This window comes from Muscardinus avellanarius (assembly GCF_963383645.1).
Source record: "Muscardinus avellanarius genome assembly, chromosome: 20".
Lineage (NCBI taxonomy): Eukaryota > Metazoa > Chordata > Mammalia > Rodentia > Gliridae > Muscardinus > Muscardinus avellanarius.
In genome coordinates this window covers 554330-574740 of record NC_137806.1, presented here as the reverse complement: position 1 = coordinate 574740, position 20411 = coordinate 554330, and the positions used below count along the sequence as shown (strand labels likewise).

Sequence of the window (20411 nt, the reverse complement as noted above, 5' to 3'; positions counted from 1 at the left end):
AATCAGATATATTGCAGCAAGTTTTATCTGTGGTGTATGAGCATGGTGTCTGCCATTACTATAGGACAGTGGTCTCTGAACCCACACATGCATGGAAACCTCTGGATGCTTGTTTAAAATGCAAACTCCCGCCTCCCCACCCTGAGGGTCGCCTGCGGGAACACTGCCCTGACACGCAGGCGAGGCGCTCGGGCGTCCCCACCTGGTAGATGGCCATGGCGCAGTGCTCCTGCAGCTGCTCATTCTCACTGTTGAGGTTCTTCACCAGGTTCTCAATGATCCGTTCTGCTTTGATGGCAGCACGGTAGTTTTCCTAGGAATAGAAACAGATATGTTTGCCTAATACATGGGTATATGTATGTGTATGTATTCATACTTATGCCGAACAAACTCTGCTTGTTTGTTTGTTTTGAAACAGGGTCTTACTAGGATGCTGAGAGCCTCACTACTTGAGGAGGCTGACCTCAAACCTGCCATCCCTGTCTCAGCCTAGCAAGTGCTGGGATGACAGGCTTGTGCCACCACACTCAGCTACTGAACAAACTACATAAACAACAAAGTCCAAGCTGAGAGTACTCATCCGACACAAAAGAAACAGTCAGCACTGAGAAAAACACTTTCACAAGGGTACCGAGTGAATTAATATACTGTTATTTGGCGTTCTTTTTCTAAAATGAAGCTTGACATTTTGAAAAAGTTCTGAACAGTCATAATGTTTCGATTTTTAAAATTACAGAACATCAAGGTAAGAGGGCAGAGGAAGCAGAATGGGTTTGGATACCTCTGATGCACATTCTTGCAATGTCCCTACCACTGGAATTAGCATGCTTTCATGAGACGTCTTCAGTAAACGTGCCAGCAGCGGGATGCCCCCTGCCTTTCGAATGGCTTCTTTATTCGAGTGGCTCTTGCTGCAGCTCCACAGGGCCAAAGCCCCGCAGCGAGCCACTTCCACATCTCTGGTTTCATACAGACTCGACTGGAAGGGCTCTGCTGAATTATGTGCACAGTCAAGTAAAGCCACCTAGGAGAAGGAAGGAATGCAGTGAACATGACGTCTTTAAACCCCAGCACAGCCGGGCGTGGTGGCGCACGCTTGTAATCCCCGCGCTTGGGAGGCGGAGACAGGAGGATCGCGCAGGTTCGAAGCCAGCCGTGCTGGCGTAAGAGACCCTGTTTCAAAAATATAAAATAGGTCTGGGAGTGTAGCCCGGAGGAAGGAGGGCTTCCAGGAACCCCAGTACCACCAAAAAAAAAAAAAAAAAACAACAAAACAAAACAAAACAAAACAAAAAAAAACAGCACATTCTTCACTATTACAGGGTTGCTCCCAAGATCACATCTATTAAACCAAGAATACTGTGGGGGTACTGGAGATTGAACCCAGGAGAACTCTACCTCTGAGATAGATCCTCCGCCCCTATTTTACATTTTATTTTGAAGCAGGGTCTCACTACGTTGCAGAGGGCCCTGATAAGTTGCTGAGACTGCCCTCTAATCTGTGATATTCCTGTTTTAGCCTCTCAGTACTGGGATTACAAATGAGAACCACCATGCCCAACTCCAAGAATACTTTTTTTTTTTTTCCGCAGTACTGTGGATAGAACCCAGAAGCATTCTACCTTGAGCTGCACCCCCAGCCCTATTTTTTTATTCTTTACTTTGAAACAGGGTCTCACTGAGTTGCAAAAGGCCTCGGTAAGTAGCTGAGGCTGTCTGCGAACCATGATCCTCTGTTCTCTGCCTCCTGAATGCTGGAATTACAAGGGTGCACCACCATGCCTGGCCCAAGAATACTTTTTAAAAAAATCAATGTTTATACTATACTGTAGGCAGTAAAAATTAAAAAAGGAAATGAAACCCTTCAAAACACCTGTAGTCCTAGTACCTGGGAGGCTGAGGCAGGAGGATTTCAGGTTTGAGGACAGCATCAGCAAGCTAGTGAGAATGTTTCAAAACAACAGATGAGGGAGTAGCTCTGAGGTAAAATGCCCCTAGGTTCAATCTCAAGTTCCACCAAAGCCAAAAAAAAAAAAAAAAAAAAAAAGCGAACCCACTTGTAGTTTCCACTTACTCATTGCTGTTCCTTAGCTCCGGGTCTTTACCAACACACCTCCATCTTCCTGTAATGCCTCTCCCTGGGGGGTGTGCCTGAAAAATACTCACCTCCCCCAAACTTGGGAAGCAGCGACTCTCTCTGACCTTTCTTCCTCCTCTGACAGAGACCTCTTTTGTCCCTCCACCATTCCCTCACAGATTTAATTACTTAAAACTCACCATAACTCTTAGTTTCATCTATATCTTCCCTGCCCCCAAACTGCCTCTGCCGCTAGGTTGTGACGCCACTGTGATCAGGGCCATACAGACCTCAGTTCCCAGCACTTCCTTCCATTAGTTAAGCAGAAGAATCATGATGGTAATAATTCATTCTCCCAACATTTAACTAGGAAATACTTCAAACACAGAAGTTGGTAGAACTGTTCAGCAATTGCACCAGAAGCAGTGGTATTCCCATGGGTTCTACAATAAACACCTTGCCATATTGGTTGCATCATGTGTCTGTCTATTCGTCCATCCATCTACATCTCTCTTATTTTTGAAACAATTAAATTGTATATGCCCTACAGATGACAAATCAGCGAAACTATCAGTAAACTTCTGAACACATTTCTCACTGTACACATTCACATTAAAATCCATATTAATCCAATATATTTACTAATCCTTTATGTGATCAAGGTTCTAGATATTGTATTAATCCTTTACTTGATCAAGGTTCTAGATATTTATTAATCCTTTATGTGATCAAGGTTCTAGACCACACACTATGGAAAACTCTCAAGTGCATCAGACATGTCCCAGGTGCCCAGGCCTCAAGGTGCAGACAGAATCCGTTCAGATAGAAGCTGAGGGACATCGTACTTGTTCTTACTAAGGAGGATGGACGCAGATTTATACACTGCATTCACCTTTGTTTTGTTTTGTTTTGTTGGTTTTGGTGGTACTGGGGTTCCTGGAAACCCTTCTACTTCCAGGCTATACTCCCAGACCTATTTTATTTTTTATTTTTTTTTGGTGGTACTGGGGTTCCTGGAAACCCTTCTAGCTCCGGGCTACACTCCCAGACCTATTTTATACTTTTATTTGGAAACAGGGTCTCTTAAGCCAGTGCGGCTGGCTTCGAACCTGTGTGACCCTCCTGTCTGCGCCTCCCAAGTGCAGGGATTACAAGCGTGCGCCACCACGCCCGGCCTGCATTTACTTTTAAAAAATTTTTTTTGCAGTACTGGGGATTGAACTCGGAGGTGCAATACCACTGAGCTACATCTCCTGCCCTTTTCATTTATCTGTTTTGAGACAGGGCCTCGCTAACACACACACACACACACACACACACACACACACACACACACACACAGTAGTTTTGGCGATACTAGGAATTGAATCCAAGGGTATTCTAGAGCTACGCCCTACCCCCCCCTTTTTCTTTTCTTTTTTCTTTCTTTTTCTTTTTCATTTTTTTCTTTTGAGACAAAGTCTTGCTAAATTGCTGAGGCTGTCCATGAACCTGTGATCCTCTTGGCTAAAGCTCCCGAATTCTGGGATTATAGGTATGTACCACCATGAGAGGTTAGTAAGAATAATTCCTAAAGACATATAGCAGCAAAAGAAGACTCCTAGAATATGCTTCGGCAGCTTCTGCATGTCTGCGGTGGCCGGGAAAGCCGGGGCGCCCCTCCCGCTCCCTGGTGGTACTCACCAGCTTGGTGATGCCCCCGTGCTGTCTCACCACCCGCCGGGCCCTCTTAAACTTGGCCACATTTGCAATGGTCTCGGCTGCCAAACACTTCAGGCTCTTGTGTGGAGAATCGAGTATATTAACCATGATTGGTAAGCCCCCAAGATCAACAATATTACGTCTGATTTGAGGATTGTAACTGATTTCCTTCAGGATTTTTAATGAACCAATCTGTGGGGGAAAGGAATAGATGCATGAATGCTCAATACACAACTAATGCTGTTTTCAGAAACTCCAAGTCTGCCTAAAATCCTTCCCCAATTCAGTTTTTTAAGAAATAGTTTCCATCCCCAAGGGTTATACACATACTCTATGTTTTCTTTAATTTATGTAAACAAACATCGTTCCTGAAGCACAAGGAATTCATTTAAATAGAAAGAGGAAAAGCAGGGAGAAAAGAAAGCACAGCTCAGAGAAAAGGCAGGTTGGTTATCAGCAACAGCAGCAGATAAAGAAAAGAACCCGACAGCAAAGCATGGGACCCAGCAAGTGCGTCTAAGTCCACAAGGAGGTGGTCCGAGACCGCCCGTCCACTACAAAATGCCACTCACCTTACATTTGACCTCATCCGTGTCAAGCAAATTTATTAAAACTTCAAGGCCCCCAACATCTCTGATGGCCAGCTGACACGTCTCTTGAGATAAGTTGAAGTCCCTCATTGAACACAAAGCAATCACTGTTGCCGTCTGATTTCCTCCCTGCAAAGACATAAGCCATAGAAAGGTTAAGCAGAAATTTGTACCCATAGAAATGTACCAAATGGTCATGAATCCGCCAACCAGGAAATGTGTCTACCTATATGTGGCGCAGTACATTTGTTTAAGTTCTCTGAGTGGGCTATAATTTGCTAAGTGAATCGTGTTGGGCTGAAGCATGGAAAAAGTGTACATAGCTTGTAAACTGCTATTCCAATTAGGAGTCCAGGTTTAAAGGTGGTCTGTCTTCTTTAAACAGCTATAATGTTTAACATATTAAAGAGTGTCAAGGGGCATGCCTTGGAGAGCCACTGAGTTATACGTCCTGTTGGGGAACGTTCCTCAGATCTTGAGCAGTGTGGCGTGCAATGGAACTTAGGTCTGAAAATCATTTTTACAAACTATGATATCGTGAAACACACACATAATATATATACAGATATATATTACATATATATACATATACCCCACACACAGACATACACACACACACACACACACACACACATACACACACACACACACACACATATATATGAGTTTTGTCCTAGTTTCCTAAAATCCTTGTATTTTTAATTTATTTATTTATTTATTTTTGTATTGGGGATTGAAGCCAGGGACATTTTACCACTGAGCTATATTCATAGCCTTTTTATTTTTTATTTTGATAAAGGGTTTTGTTGAGTTGCCCAGGCTGGCCTCAAACTTGCAATCCTCCTGCTTCAGACTCCTGAGATGCTGGGGTTACAGGTATGAGCCACCATGCCCCAGCACATCCTTGTGATCGTTACACCCATGGTGTCTTTTTTATGCTAACATTGACTGATGGCTGGTCTCCTCTACTTGGCTTCAGGATAGGAACTGATCACCAGAAAGAGTGAGGTGACAGTAAAGGGTTGGGACTGTTAGCCCCACGCCTTGACCTTACCAATGGCCAGTGACTTCATCCACTATGCCTACGTCATGAAGTCTCCATAAAATCCTGAAGGCTGGGGGTCGAGGAGCTGCCAGAGAGCCGAGCAGGTAGAGGTCTGGGAGGGCGCCCACCCACGCCCTTCCCTGCATCCAGCCCTATTCTCTGTTCATCTGTAGCCTTCTTAAGGTGCTTTGTAATAAAGCAGAAGTTCCTTTCTGGGTGTCCTGTGAGCCGCTGTAGCAAGTTCACAAAACCGAGGAGGATTGTGAGAACCCTACATTGTCCCGGCTGGTGAGAAGCACTGGCCACGACCTGGGCAGTGTGGGGGACTGAGTCCTCGACTGGGAGCTGATGCTCACTCCAGCTGGACCGGTCAGGACAGGTTGAATGTGGGGACACCCAGCTGCCCTCTGGGATGCAGGACTGCTTGCTTGGCCGTGGGAGAAGTCCCCATCCTGCTGTGGTTTCAGAAGCCTTCTGTGAGCCCTGTGGTAGCATGGGGAACATAAAACCTGAGAAAGAGGAGCATGCGGGAGGCAGCAGTGGAGACCACCTGGGGCAAGTGGAGCCAAGGGTGTGGGGAGGAGGAAACAAGACCTGAGACAGGTAGGACGGGGGGAGGAGGAGGGAGAACACCTCAGCACTGTGAGCCATGGCAGTGGCCTCAGAGCCACACCTTCCTGATGCAGACATACTGTGTTAAGACACAGACATACCATCTGTGATACAAAATACATTTCCAAACTTTTACATCTATATACTGTAAAACATGACTAGATAAAGATATAAACATAAAATAGAAATAACTATATATTGAATATTTAAACAGATAATGCTTATAGTATCTATTTTCTGTCTGTCGATCCACTTTTTCTGATGCTGTAACGGAATAGCAAGACTAGGTAACTTATGAAGAAAAGACACTGATATCTGGAGTCTGGGAAGCCAATATTAAGATACAATCATCTGGGTAGGGTCTTTCCTGGCAAAGGGCATCACATGCTAGAGGGCTGCTCTTTTAAGATTAAAAAATAGAGAGATTAAAAATATATAAGGATTGCTCACTGAACCATATCTGCCAAGAAACTAAAATCAGACAGGTCAGGACTGCTGTGAAAATCTGAAGAGTGTGTCATAATGCAGGTTACTTCTACTGCTTCTGAGACTGGGTGGTGGCTAAAAGTCCTGAGATAAATGCCAAAGTTGTTCATAAGACACAAAAGTAGTATTTCATTGGAGCTAAAAGTAAAATATTTTTGGATTGAACGTTTTTTAGAATTGTATTGATGTAATAGACTATACACAGTAGTGAGATGCGAAGTGTATGAGCACAGCCCATCTCATGGAGAGGTTCCCTCCTAACCCCACACACATGTTGGTGAGGTTGCCGATGGCACCTTCAATATGGACATACTGTTTGGTCTGTTTCCTTCCTCAAGCCTCCTTTTTCCCTCCCTCCTTCCCTCCCCCAATCTCCTTCTCCTATTCTGAAACTACAGAGAAAACAAGAAAGAAAAGGAAATTCATGAGGATAAACTATTTTTGTTAAAAGGTGCTCAAAAAACAGCCTCTGACTCCTGCCTTAAAAGAGTAACAATGGCCCCAAATCACCCTGTTTTAAAACAAATTATGTTTGTTTTCATTTTAATTATTGTTTCCATAATCTGTTCTACATATATATGTAACTATAATTCTGTATATTTTGATGGTTTGAATCTCTCCTCCTGAACTCATGTTGAAATTAATCGCCATTGTGACAGTATTAGGAGGGGGAATAGCCAAGAGGCCGAGAGGCAATGGGATCGTGAGGCTCTGCCTCCCAGGATGGGCTTGCCATTGTCTGGAGTGGGTTCGCTGTCCCGGGAGTGGCTTCATGGTAAAAGAAAGCTAGGGTGCTCTCTTGCTCTCCCCCGCACCATGTGCACCCTCTCCTCTCCTCTCCTCTCCTCCCTCTCCTCTCCTCTCCTCCTCTCCTCTCCTCCCTCTCCTCTCCTCCCTCTCCTCTCCTCCTCTCCTCTCCTCTCCTCTCCTCTTCTCTCCTCCCTCTCCTCCTCTCCTCTCCTCTCCTCTCCTCTCCTCTCCTCTCCTCTCCTCTCCCTCTCCCTCTCCCCCTCCCCCCTCTCCCTCTCTCTCTTTCTCCCTCTCCCTCTCCCTCTTTTCTCTCTCCTCTCCTCCTCCTCTTTTCTTTTTCTCCTCTCTCCTCTCTTCTTTCCTTCCTCCTCTCCTTTCCTCTTCTTTCTCCTTCTCCTCTCTTTCTCCTTTCCTTTCTCTCCTCTCTCCTCTCCTCTCTTCTCTCTCCTCCCTTTTCTATCTTCCCTCTCTCCTCTCTTCTGTCCTCTCCTCTTTTCTGTCCTCTCCTCTCTTCTCTCTCCTCTCTTCTTTCCTTCCTCCTCCCTCTCCTTTCTCTTTCCTCTTTTTTCTCTCCTCTCTCCTCTCTCTTTTCTTTTCTATCTTCCCTCTCTCCTCTCTCCTCTCTTCTCTCTTCTCTCTCTTCTCTCCTCTCTTCTTTCTCTTTTCCCTCTCCTTTCTTCTCTCCTCTCTTCTCTCTTCTCCTCTCTTCTCTTCTTTTTCTTCTCCTCTCTCTGTCTTCTCTCTTCTCTCTCTCTTCTCTAGCTCTCCTCTCTCTTCTCTCTCCTCTCCTCTCTCCTCTCTCTTCTCTCCTCTCCTCTCCTCTCTTCTTTCTCTCCTCTTTCCCTCCCCTCTCTCTTCTCGCTCTCTCTCCTCTCTTCTGCCCTGCTCTCACCCCCTCGCTCTCCCTTCCTCTTGCACGGGCCCTCTCCATGTGAGTCCTCTGCCTCTCCAGATGACAGCACCATGATATCAAGCTTCCCAGCATCCAGAACCGAGAGCGAGCAATACCTTTTCTTTATGAGTTACCCAGTCTTGGTATTGTTACAGCATCAGAAAATAGACTGACTTATAGGAAATAGAAGATAAGCTTCATATATTTGTGTATTACATTTAGTTATTTATATGCTCATATTTTACTCATTCATATGTTAAAATATGTAAATATTAATTTTAAAAATATGTTATATAATATATAATAGGCTTAGTACAGAAATGGAAATTACATACAAGCTTCCCCTCCATACAAGCCACTATCCCCCTTCATATCACATAAGTGCACAGATGCAAATCAACTTAGGAATTTAATACAATAATTACTGTTAAGATAAGAAAGAGAAATGGATTATTATAGGGCATGTATCAAAAAATGAAGAGAGCCAAGCATGGCAAGGACACACCTGTAACCCTAGCTACTCAGGAGGCTGAGCCAGGAGGATTGTATGTTTCAGGCCAACTTGGGAAACATAGCAAAACCTGTTTCTAAATTAAAAATAAATAGCCAGGCGTGGTGGCGCACGCTTGTAATCCCAGCGCTTGGGAGGCGGAAACAGGAGGATCGCACAAGTTCAAAGCCAGCCGCGCTGGCTTAGGAGACCCTGTTTCCAAATAAAAATATAAAAAGTAGGTCTGGGAGTGTAGCCCCCAGTACCACCAAAAATAAATAAATAAATAAATAAATAAATAAATAAATAAATAGAGCTAGGGCTATATGTCAGTGGTAGAGCACCTGGGTTCAATCCCTAGTACCCCAAAAAGTAAAAAAGTGAAGAAGGAAAGCCTTTATTGTTACTCTTTTTAAGAAAATCCCTTAATTTCCTTCTCTAGAAATGTTATGAACACCTTATTCTACTGTGACATAACTGGCAATGTCTATTTTTCAATGACTAATCCTCCCTCTGGGTAATTCCAGGCTGTCCTTATATTTAAGGTCACATTTCAATGACAAGGTGACAAGGCTCAGGCAAGGTTGTGCATGTTTATAATAATCCCAGTACTTGGGAGGCAGAGAAGGGAGGATCCCATGTTGGGAGCCAGCTTCAGCAACTTAGTGATACCCACAGCAACTTAGTGAGGCCCTGTTTCAATTTTTTCAATAAAGGGCTGGGAGTATCGCTTGAAGGTAGAGAGCCCTGGGTTTAATCTATAGTCTCTCCCCCCCCCCCAAAAAAAAATAGAATGCTAAGATATTTAATTTTATTATTTGCATTAAAATAAATTGTTTTGTAGCTTTTAGTGTCTTTTTTCCTTACTGTCAAGAAAAATGTTACCACCACTATTTCCCTACAATTTTTTTCTCTATAGTTGATTTTAAAGTATAAAATAATAAATCTTCTATTACTGTCAGGATATTAACTACCCTAACTAGAACTTTCTGTTTCTCTTATATAATTACTAAAGACAGGTATTTTGTAAGCCACAAAGAAGAATGTGCATGCTAACCATAAATAATTAAAAGAAATGAAATGACACACATAAAGAAGAAACAAAGACAACAAGAAAACCAATTCCTTCAAAAAACCTCATTCTCTGAATTGGAATGGTTAAAGGAGGCAGGAAGTCCCCCTACAGGGGCCCAACCCTTCCAACTTAGGAAACAAGAAGACACAGGGCAGGATCACACCTGTCAGCCCTGCCTGGCCTCTTCAGGATGGAGAAGAATGTGCTGTTGGGATCAAGATGTGCATAATCAAGGACTTTTCTTGATTGCTATTCTTGTACTGGGGATGGAACCAGGGGCATTGTAGCTTCGAGCTACAACCCCAGCCCTATTTTTTTAGTATTATTATTATTATTATTATTATTATTATTATTATTATTATTATTTTGGTGGTACTGGGGTTCCTGGAAGCCCTTCTACCTCCGGGCTACACTCCCAGACCTATTTTTATATTTTTTATTTGGAAACAGGGTCTCTTAAGCCAGCACGCGCGGCTGGCATCGAACCTGCGCGATCCTCCTGTCTCTGCATCCCAAGTGCGGGGATTACAAGCGTGCGCCACCACGCCCGGCTTTAGTCTTTTTACTTTTAATTCTTTAATTTTTTTGTGTGGGTTTGAGGATGGAACCCAGGGTCATTCAACCTCTGAGCTACACCCCCTGCCCTTTTTTTTATTCTTTATTTTGAAACTGGGTCTCACTAAGTTGCAGAGGACCTCACTAAGTAGCTGAGGCTGTCTGCAAACCATGATCCTCCAGTCTCCACCTCCTGAATGCTGGGATTACAAGCGTGTGCCACCACACCCCGCCTCTTGAGTGCTAGTCTTTATAATATTTGTTTGGTAGCAATATTCTGCTTATGCAGTTAGCACAATCTTTGTTTCTTGTTCCAAATTGTCTTCAATTTTGTTTTCTAGACTATTTCTACTTTTGAGCTCTTTCATTATTTATACTATAACCAACAGCATACATTTTTCAAAAGTCACTTTATTGGTAGATGCGTAAACAGTCTATGTTTTGCTGAGATATCTGTCTCTAGGCTGATTTTGAAGTCAAAGGACTATTTACATTATTGAGAAGTTAGATTCTTATAGAAAAATTGTAAATCAGCTTTTTTTGAAAATCTGGAAACATATTCATAGACTTGAGGGATTTTTTTAGAACAGTTTTATGTTAGGGAAAGTTAGTTTTTCCACATTTCAGGATTTAGTTCTGCTCTTGTCACTGACCACACTCCCCAAAGGATTATAAATCTTTCCGAATGAATACCAGAGGACGGGAGCCCAAATATTCAACATACAGAACCACAAACGTTAGCCAGTTGCTAGTCTTTAAATACCAGCCATGTCAAAGGATTTTCTAATGTTCGCGCCACTCTGTCCAGATGCCATAAACATCGAACAGAGGAGAAGCGGTGCAAATGCGCTCCTTTTTCAATTAAGTCTCCCCTGAGAACATAATTAGTTGCCAATACTTATTTTAACATTTTTTCATGCATTTACATTTGTGAGGTTTTTAAGAGCTGGATAAAATATAGTAGAATAGTGTTTTATTAGCTTCTGAAGGTTTTGTAAAACATTTCCAATAAACTTTTCCATCCCCAAATTGGTGCAATTCTTTTGGTAGCTGTCTGCCCCTGCCTCCTCGCAGAACTTTCCAGCTCCCATCTTCTGAACGCACACTCCTTCCTAGGACCAGGACCCATTTGTTCACTGTCACGACCAAGCCGCAAACACGCGAAGACAGAAGGAATGCTGTGTCCCCTCTTTCCTCAAGATTTGTTTTTGAGCCGGGCGTGGTGGCGCACGCTTGTATCCCCGCGCTTGGGAAGTGGAAACAAGAGGATCGCGCAGGTTCGAAGCCAGCCGCGCTGGCTTAAGAGACCCTGTTTCCAAATAAAAATATAAAATATAGGTCTGGGAGTGTAGCCCGGAGGTAGAAGGGTTTCCAGGAACCCCAGTACCACACACAAAAAATTTCTTTTTGAGAGACAAGGTGGATATAAGACATTTTTATCAGTAATGTTTTTATTATTATTATTATTATTATTATCATCATCATCATCATCATCATCATTATTATCATTGGCACTGGGGACTGAGCTCAAAGGCATACTACCCCAGTGTTATTTATTTATTTATTTATTTAATTTTCTTCCTTTCTTTTTTTTTTTTTTTTTTTTTTTTTTTTTGGTGGTACTGGGGCGGAACCCAGAGGCTTTCTACCTCCGGGCTACATTCCCAGACCCATTTTTATATTTTATTTGGAAACAGGGTCTCACTAAGTTGCTGAGAGCCTCACTAAGCAGCTGAGGCTGGCTTTGAATCTGTGTGATCCTCCTGTCTCGGCCTCCCAAGCGCGGGGATTACAAGTGTGCGCCACCACGCCCGGCTGTGTTTTTTTTTTTTTAAACAATAACTTTTGCTGATGTGTAATAACACTTTAGCTCTAGAATTACACTGAGACCTTGAAAGCGTGAAAGAAAGAAAGAAAGAAAGAAAGAAAGAAAGAAAGAAAGAAAGAAAGAAAGAAAGATCTTGCTGAATTGCTGAGACTGGCCTCAAACTTTAGATCCTCCTGTCTTAGCTTCCCAAATACTGAGATTACAGGCATGCAACAGAATGCTCTAATAGTTTATTACTTTAAATAAAATATTTGAAATAAGGATATATTACACTATCTGAAATATAGAAGCAGAAAAATGCTCCTCCTTTACTGTCAATAAGGAAGAAATAAACTGTGTGTGTGTGTGTGTGTGTGTGTGTGTGTGTGTGTGTGTATCTGTGGATGTAGTGTGTGTACTAGGGATAGCCCAGGGGGGTTCTACCACTGAGCAACACCCCCAGCCTTTATTTATTCATCTATTTATTTTTGCGGTGCTAGAGATTGAACCCAGTAGCATTCTATCTCTACGCTGTACCACCATCCCTTTCTTATTTTTTGTTTTGAAATAGGGTCTCACTAGGTTTCTGAGAGCCTCACGACATTGCTCAGGCTGTCCTCAAATCTGAAATTCTCCTGTCCCAGCCTCCCATATACCTGGATTAGAGATGCAGGACACCATGCCCGGCTTTATTTTTATTTTGAATCAGGGGCTCACTGAATTGTTGAGGCTGGCCTCAAACATGTGATCCTCCTGCCTCAGCTTCTCACACACTGAGATTATAGGCATGTGTCACCACTCCCAGCTAAAAATAAACTTTTACTGAAGTGAAATGAGCAACGTATTCCAGGTGCCTCAAGTCACTTTTATATTCTTTCGTTCAACATGTGTTCCACACTTACTATTCGCCAGTTCCGACAAGGCACTGGAGGTATACTAGTGAAAAACACCAGACAAGATTGTTGCCCTTATGGGACTTACAGTTAATGGAGGAGAAAGTTTTAACTTTCTTCAGCTCATCCAAATAAATGAAAATTTTAAAGTCTGAAAGTGCTATGAGGAGGCTCGTGGGCTGAGGAAGCACGGGCCAGGGACTTCACCCCCACCTGAGTGTTCCTGCAGAAGAGTTTTGCTGAAGCCTGGAGCGTGAGCAGGGGCTGGTAGCACAGGAGGCACCTGAGCTGACGGTGCGTTGCCAAAGCCCTGTGGGGATGGGAAGCGTGATCTGGTGAAGGGTTCAAGAAAGCCAGTGAGGCCATACCTGGTGGGAGAGTGGTACAAAGCGAGCTAAAGGCCAGAAGGCCGTGACAATTGTTAGGCTGGAGGGTGGCCAAAGGATTTGAGTCTTTAACTCACAATCGCCTAGCATAACTGGACAGGGTGGCACAAGCTGTAATCCCAGGATTTGGGACACTGAGACAGGAGGATCACAGGCTCAAGGACAACCTCAGTAACCTAGTGAGACATTGTTTCAAAACAAAAAATTAAAAGCATGCTTGGGGTATAGCTCAGAGGTGGAATGCTCCTGGGTTCAGTCTCCAGGAATCCCACCACAAACACTGATTAGCATGAACCAGTGACATTTTCAAAGATCCCTTCATCTGCCGAGATCCTGGCTAGAAGGTGAAAGTGTTGACATGTGGAGGCCATTGAGGTTACTGCAGAAATCCAGAGAAAAGAGGCTAATTTGGAGCAGGAGGTTGACCTGACTCATCATGTGCTATCAAAAGGGACTCTAAAAAAACCAACAACATGTTCTTGTTTTTTCTTTGTTCAGTAAAGGAGAGCATAAGCTGGTAGCTGAAACTCTGGTGGACAGGACACTTGGACAACTGTCATTGAACTTACTGTCAGCAGCCCCAGATGACCTCTGTGAGACAGGAAGGAAGGCACAGGCATGATCAGGACGAGCATGCCTCTCCTGTCCCTCGCCTCACCCCTGGCCCATCTCAAATGAAGAAGCAGTGGGTGAGGCCTGGCCAAGCGACACAGCCATGACGCAGCTGGCCGTCCAGCTGGCTTTGAACCTTCTCGCCATTTTCCCTCCAAACATGCCACTCAGAGCAAGAAAAGTGAGTCTTTGCCAATGACTGCCCATTACTGTGACAGAGGGCCCGATGCCCGGCAGAGGCTGGCTCAGACAGACTCTTCTTCTCCCAGGATAAGCAATGCAAAAGGTGCTCAGAATGAGTGGCAAACAGCCCTGTGAGTCAAAGTAGCAGAAATACACTGCTTTGCTTCTGTTTATTTGAAAACTATTTAATACTGATGATTCAGTGCTCATAAGTAAGGATCAGTGGAATCCCAAGGAAAAGAGAAAATACTTTCTCCAGAAGAAACATCTAATATATGCATATAATACATATATGTAAATGTACATGCACATAAATTAGATTAAGGTTGTCATGAGCTTACTAAAATCTTACATCAGAAATGAGTAAGGCAACTTCCGGGAAGATGGCGACCTAGAAAAGCAGGGCTTAAGAGCCCCGCTAACAACAAATCTCCATTACCACAAAATCAGTGCCTTTCATAGCCAGAAAACACCATCACCAGTGAAACAAAAAATCACCAGGCTCCAGAGAGAAAGCGGACTGAGAACAGAGCCACAGAGGAGATAACCGGCCTTGCGCCCGAGGACGTGGCAGACGCGGCAGCAGCGCCATACTGCCGGCGGTACCGGCGAATTCACGGGACGGCTACAGCAAGCCGAGGTGAGCCACTGCGGAACAGCCAGGCAGGATTTCTCCGCGCAGAGAGCATCTAAAGCTCCCAGTGGCCAAGCTCAGCACACGCTGCAGGGATTCAGAGTAGAAATCAAAATCAAGAAGAAAAACGCCAGCCCCATAGCCGAGGGCATAGCAGCGGCGCCATATTGCCACTGGCGGCAGCAGCAGCGAATTCAGCGAGGCCAGTACAGCTACATCTGCATACTCAAGAACAGTGAGTCAAATTGCGGGCCACAGAGGAGAAATCCCAGTACTGTACTCCCTGGGACTTGACCCAGTGGGGGAGGGGCGGTTGCAGAGATATCACACCATAGGAGAACGTGCAACCTGGCACCCCCCACGGTCTAAAGCAGCCTCTATCGACTCTCTGGGTCGGAGACTCTGTGATAAAACCCAGTAAAGGAGTAGTGGGGTCCGAGATACTACTGACTCGAGATCCAGAACACCTTAAGGGAAGTCATAGTGACCCAAGGGAAGAACCCAGAGAAGGCACAAACATCGGAAATAATGGGAAAGAGGAATAATACTGGAGCAATGAATGCCCACAACCCCACAACATCAGAACCCGATAAAACAGAAAATCAGAGATTTCTAGAAGATCAAATCAGGAAAATAACTGTAGAAATAATAGAGGTGCTTCGAAAAGAACTCAGAGAGAGCCAAAAAGAGATAAAGGATGCAATTAAAGAAGTAAAGGCCTCAATTCAAAGCACAACCGATTAGAACACATGGAGAACAGAATCTCGCTCTTAGAAGATGAGCAATCCAAAAATGAACTCATAGTTTCTAATCTAGAAAAAAATATCCGACAACAGGAATCTGATATTGAAGAAATATGGGCCCATTTTAAGAGAGCTAACCTAAGAATAATTGGAATAGAGGAGGGAAAAGAAAGTGAAAACAAAGGGATCAACAATCTCTTCAAAGAAGTAATAGCAGAAAATTTTCCAAACATAGAGCAAGAGGTTGATACAAAGGTCCAGGAAACTTATAGAACTCCCTTTAGACAGGATCGGAGAAGAGGATCCCCACGCCACATAATTGTCAAAATGACCAATGTGGAAGCCAAGCAGAGAATCTTAAAGGCAACAAAAACAAAGGGCCAAGTGACATTCAGAGGCAAGCCAATTAGAATCACTCCAGACTTCCCAAACCAAGTCATGAGAGCCAGAAGGGCTTGGAGTAACATATTCCAAACTCTGAAAGAAAACAACTTCCAGCCAAAAATTTCCTACCCAGCAAAACTTTCTATCAAATTAGATGGAAAAATAAGAAGCTTCCATGACAAACAGAAACTGAAGGAATTTATGTCTTCAAAACCAGCACTAGAGAAAATATTCAAAGAGATTAACTACAAAGAAGAAATAGGTAACACACACCAGAACCAGAGAAGCAAGAGTTTCCATCCAACAGACAATTAAGATTGGTTATCTGTGGAGATTCACTATTTATGTTAGTCTTTTACCTATCTCTAAATGGTATTGTTTGCCTTTATTGTTGTTAATTTTTAGGATTTCTAGTTGGAATATTAATATACCTTCAGATATAGCAATTGGAAATATTTTATCCCATTCTATTAGTAACTGTTAACTCTGTTTACATTGCCTTTGGATATACAATTTTTTTTTATTTTTTAGGGAGTCTGTATATTCCTCTGTTGCCTGTGCCATTGAAATCATAACCAAGAAATCACTCCCAATTTCAATGTTGTGAGATTTTATGACCCAGATTTTCTTCTAAAAGTTTATAGTCTTAAGATTTATATTTAGGTCTATTATCTATTTTGAGTTAATATTTGTATATGGGATTAGGTAAGGGTCCAATTTTATTCTTTTCCATGTAATTATTATTTTTTAACAATATTTAGTTAAAAGATTATCATTTCCACCACCAAATGTTCGTGGAAACCTTGTCAAAAATAACTTGACAATATAGGGAAGAATTTAGCTCTAGGCTTTTATTTAACTCCAATGGTTTATATATCTGCCTTTAGAATAGTACTACACTGTTTCAATTATTGTAGCTTTATATGGTTTGAAATCAGAAAATATATATCTTCTAGCTTTGTTCTTTTTCAAGATCGTTGTGGGTACCTAGACTCCATATTCCATATTAGGATAGATTTTTTTCTGAAAAATAAATATATAAATATATGATAGTTTCACCTAAAAAATAGAAAAAATTATTCTCTGGTAAGAAAGAAAGCAAAAAGAAATATTGAAATGTTATCTTTAAGTCATCAAAAGCTTGGTATCAGACAAATGAAACTGTTATGTGAGATTATCATTTTTAATTTTAGATAAATTGCCATAATACTAGATGTCAACTACTAAGCCAAGCATGGGAGAGAGGGATAGGGAGAGAATGGGGTGGGGATTGGGTGGGGGCTGACTGGGAAAAGTGTGCATGTATGTCTACAAAAGTATGTATCCTACTATGATGTATGAATACAGTGCACCAATAAAAAAAAAAAAGAAATGAGTAAGGAAAAATGCAAGGATTGCATACCTATTCTTTTTAAGTAGACATGGGAAGTTAACAGAAATGATTATTTACCAGAACATCCTGCTGACTACCATGAATAAAAGTTGGTAGCTAATTTAATTTGTCTTCCTTGAGTCAAAAGAATGAGATTAATAATTACAATTAATAAAAGAGTCAAGTAAAGTGGCTGAGTACAAGGGTTATATTTATAAATGAATAACTCTGTATTCTATGAAAAATAAACTGGAATGGGTGATTTGTAAAAAAAAAATCCTCATGCCAGTATTAGAAAAATGATAACATCTATGACAGAATCTCACAACAAATGCTTTAGATATGTATAGGGAAAGGCTATGACATTTTGGTAAAGTACAGAAATGAATGATCACATGATGTTTCTAAATCAGATAATTCAGTGTTATTCCAGTTTATCTGAAAGTCATTTATATTTTTATGCAAACCAACCAAAATCAAATAGATGAAAAATCTGAACTTGCTCTTAAATAAAAGCCATAAAACTACCAGAAGAAATGGAAAATATTTTTGCTCTCTTGGAATGGTTTCAGAACAATTTTCTCAGCTCCTAAGACCCAAAACCTATACACCATGTGAAAAGGAGTTGATGCTTACCGATGTGCAAGAGAGTGGATAAAATGCCATGGCACAAACAAAGAAAAACCGCAGCTAATACGTTCAGCAAAAGGGTTAATTTGCTTCATTAAGAATAGCCACACAGCAAAATAAGCAAAAGCTATAATACAATGGTTATGTGACATATCAAAATATCATCAACCTCACAACTATTTAAGAATATGCAATTTCAAACTTTTCCACATCAGAAGTAGACAATATATAAAATATCAAAACAACTAAAAATCAGTGAGAATTTATAGCAATGAGTTTTAATACTGGGTGAATCCTAGATAAATCCTAGATTTTAATCTTAGAGACCAAAAACTGCACATTTTAAATCCTAGATGATTTTAATAAAACCTTGGGAAGATTTTAAAGACTATTATTTTAATGTCTAGACTTCATCCCAGACCAATTTAATCAAAACTTCCATGAATGGTACCGGGGCATTGGGCTCTTTTGTTTACTGTTTTTTCTTTTTAAAAGCCCTGGCTGAATTTACTGCATCCAGAGTTGAAACCCACTGGTATATTACTGACACTTTCTGCAAAGATCCATTGAGGCTTATTACTCATCATTTTTCTTTAATTAAAAAAGTTATGACATGATCGCTCAAACAGTAGTGTGTCTATCTTTCTTTTAAAAATATCTTTATTGAGGTATATTTGATATACAAAAAACTGCACCTACTTAAGACCAACAATTTGGTAAATATAGACACATACAAATGCCTATGAATCACCACAATTAAGGTAAAAAAGCATTTTTCACCTATGAAAATTTCATTTTACCCTCTGTCTTGTGGTAAGAATAACATGAGATCAACCTTCTTAAACTATTTAAATACACAATGCATATTAGTAACTATATGCACTGTCTTACAGCAGATCTCTAGATCTTATCCGTCTTGCATAAATATTTTATAGTCTTTGAATCCTTCCCCATTAAAATTCTCAAATATTTAAACTGGGCGAGGTGGCGCACGTGGTGGCGCACGCTTGTAATCCCCGCGCTTGGGAGGCCGAGACAGGAGGATCGCACAGGTTCAAAGCCAGCCTCAGCTACTTAGTGAAGCTCTCAGCAACTCAGTGAGACCCTGTTTCCAAATAAAGTGTAAAATAGGTCTGGGAGTATAGCCCGGAGGTAGAAAGCCCCTGGGTTCCACCCCCAGTACCACAAAAAAAATTTTTTTTTCAAATATTTAAATGTTTATTTCCCTTGACCCAAGCATCTCAAACTTAAAAAAATCCATTCTGTGGAAACAGTGTACATATCCAAATAATACACAAAAATATTTACTGTGGTATTTCCTATACTAACTAAAACTGATTTGAGATAACCTAAAAAGTTATCAATCAAGGAATTGTTAAATTATGATGCATGCCTATAATGAAATACCATATAATAATTAAAATGACTGAGGAAGATATGAAAGATCAAGAAGATATACTAAATATAGAAAGCAGAATGAAAGATTATGTAATGCACTTGTAAATATAAATGATATATGTCTATATAGAGACTGAAATATATAGGAAAGGGTTCTCACTCCTTTTGTGTGGCTTGAATTTTGACAATGAACACATACTAGTGTGTTATTCTGTGTATTTTAAGGACTTCAACCAGAAGTAAGGCACTGGGCCCCGCATGGGCTTCTGCTGCACCCTGCCGTCACAGAGCATCAGCAGGCCACAGGACAGCCACACAGCTCCAGGGGGAAAGGGAGCCCAGGAGCCCAGCCCTGGCCAGCAGGGACTGCGAAGGCTGGAAAGCGACTGGAGTTTCATGTCCCTACAAATACGAAACTTCTGATACTGACTACAGGAGATTCATACTGAGATGCAAACTGGGACATCCGTGTGCCCGGCCTGGACCTCTCACTCCGTACTCGTGGTCTACTGCACGTTCTACCCGCTGGGAGCTAATCAGCACCACTTTCCTCCCGTGCATTTCGTTTCCTCAAATAGGTTTTTTGGGGAAAGCACACTTTGAGGAATGAAAAATAAACTTATTGCTGCAAATAAAGAGGAAAATAAATTTCTCCAACAGGTCTACTCTAGTTTTAGATCATTACATACAACTGAATCAGGATTCTTTGCCATCAGTGATCATATGACTAACTAGACAGGCATGTGTATCATGGACTGCTGCTCCAGCCAGGCTGGCTCATCGCACACACTCATGAATAAATGCATGAATTGAGTGAATTAGCAAACAAGTTAAAGCTCCAGAGGTCCCTTTGAGAGTCAGATGGTTGGCTGTTTGTTTGTTTGTTTTTATTCTGGCAATTGAACCCTGAGCCTAGAGCATTCTGCGCATGAACTCTACTACAACCAAGCCACACCCCAGCCCTGAGCTCTTTTCATTAGTTTCTGTTGGTGCCTTAGTCCCCCATTGCAATATAAATAATGTTGACAGTGACGTCCAAGCGCATGGCACTTGATGCCCTGCACCCCCATTTTCCCCTTCCAGTAAAGAGTACTAA

At 41.9% G+C, this 20411-nt stretch overlaps 1 protein-coding gene across 2 annotated transcripts in view; it reads right to left on the bottom strand.

Moving 5' to 3' along the window:
* ODAD2 (outer dynein arm docking complex subunit 2) overlaps positions 1-20411 on the bottom strand; it is a gene marked incomplete at its 3' end in the record, with an annotated part of 154683 nt that overhangs the window by 96794 nt on the left and 37478 nt on the right. For both annotated transcript variants that reach the window (XM_080717060.1, XM_080717061.1), the window contains 4 exons: positions 4351-4497; positions 3761-3970; positions 782-1024; positions 203-313 (listed from right to left, as the gene is read on the bottom strand). In XM_080717060.1, the coding sequence (XP_080573186.1) occupies positions 203-313; positions 782-1024; positions 3761-3970; positions 4351-4497 (711 nt within the window). The remainder of the gene's footprint in view (positions 1-202; positions 314-781; positions 1025-3760; positions 3971-4350; positions 4498-20411) is intronic.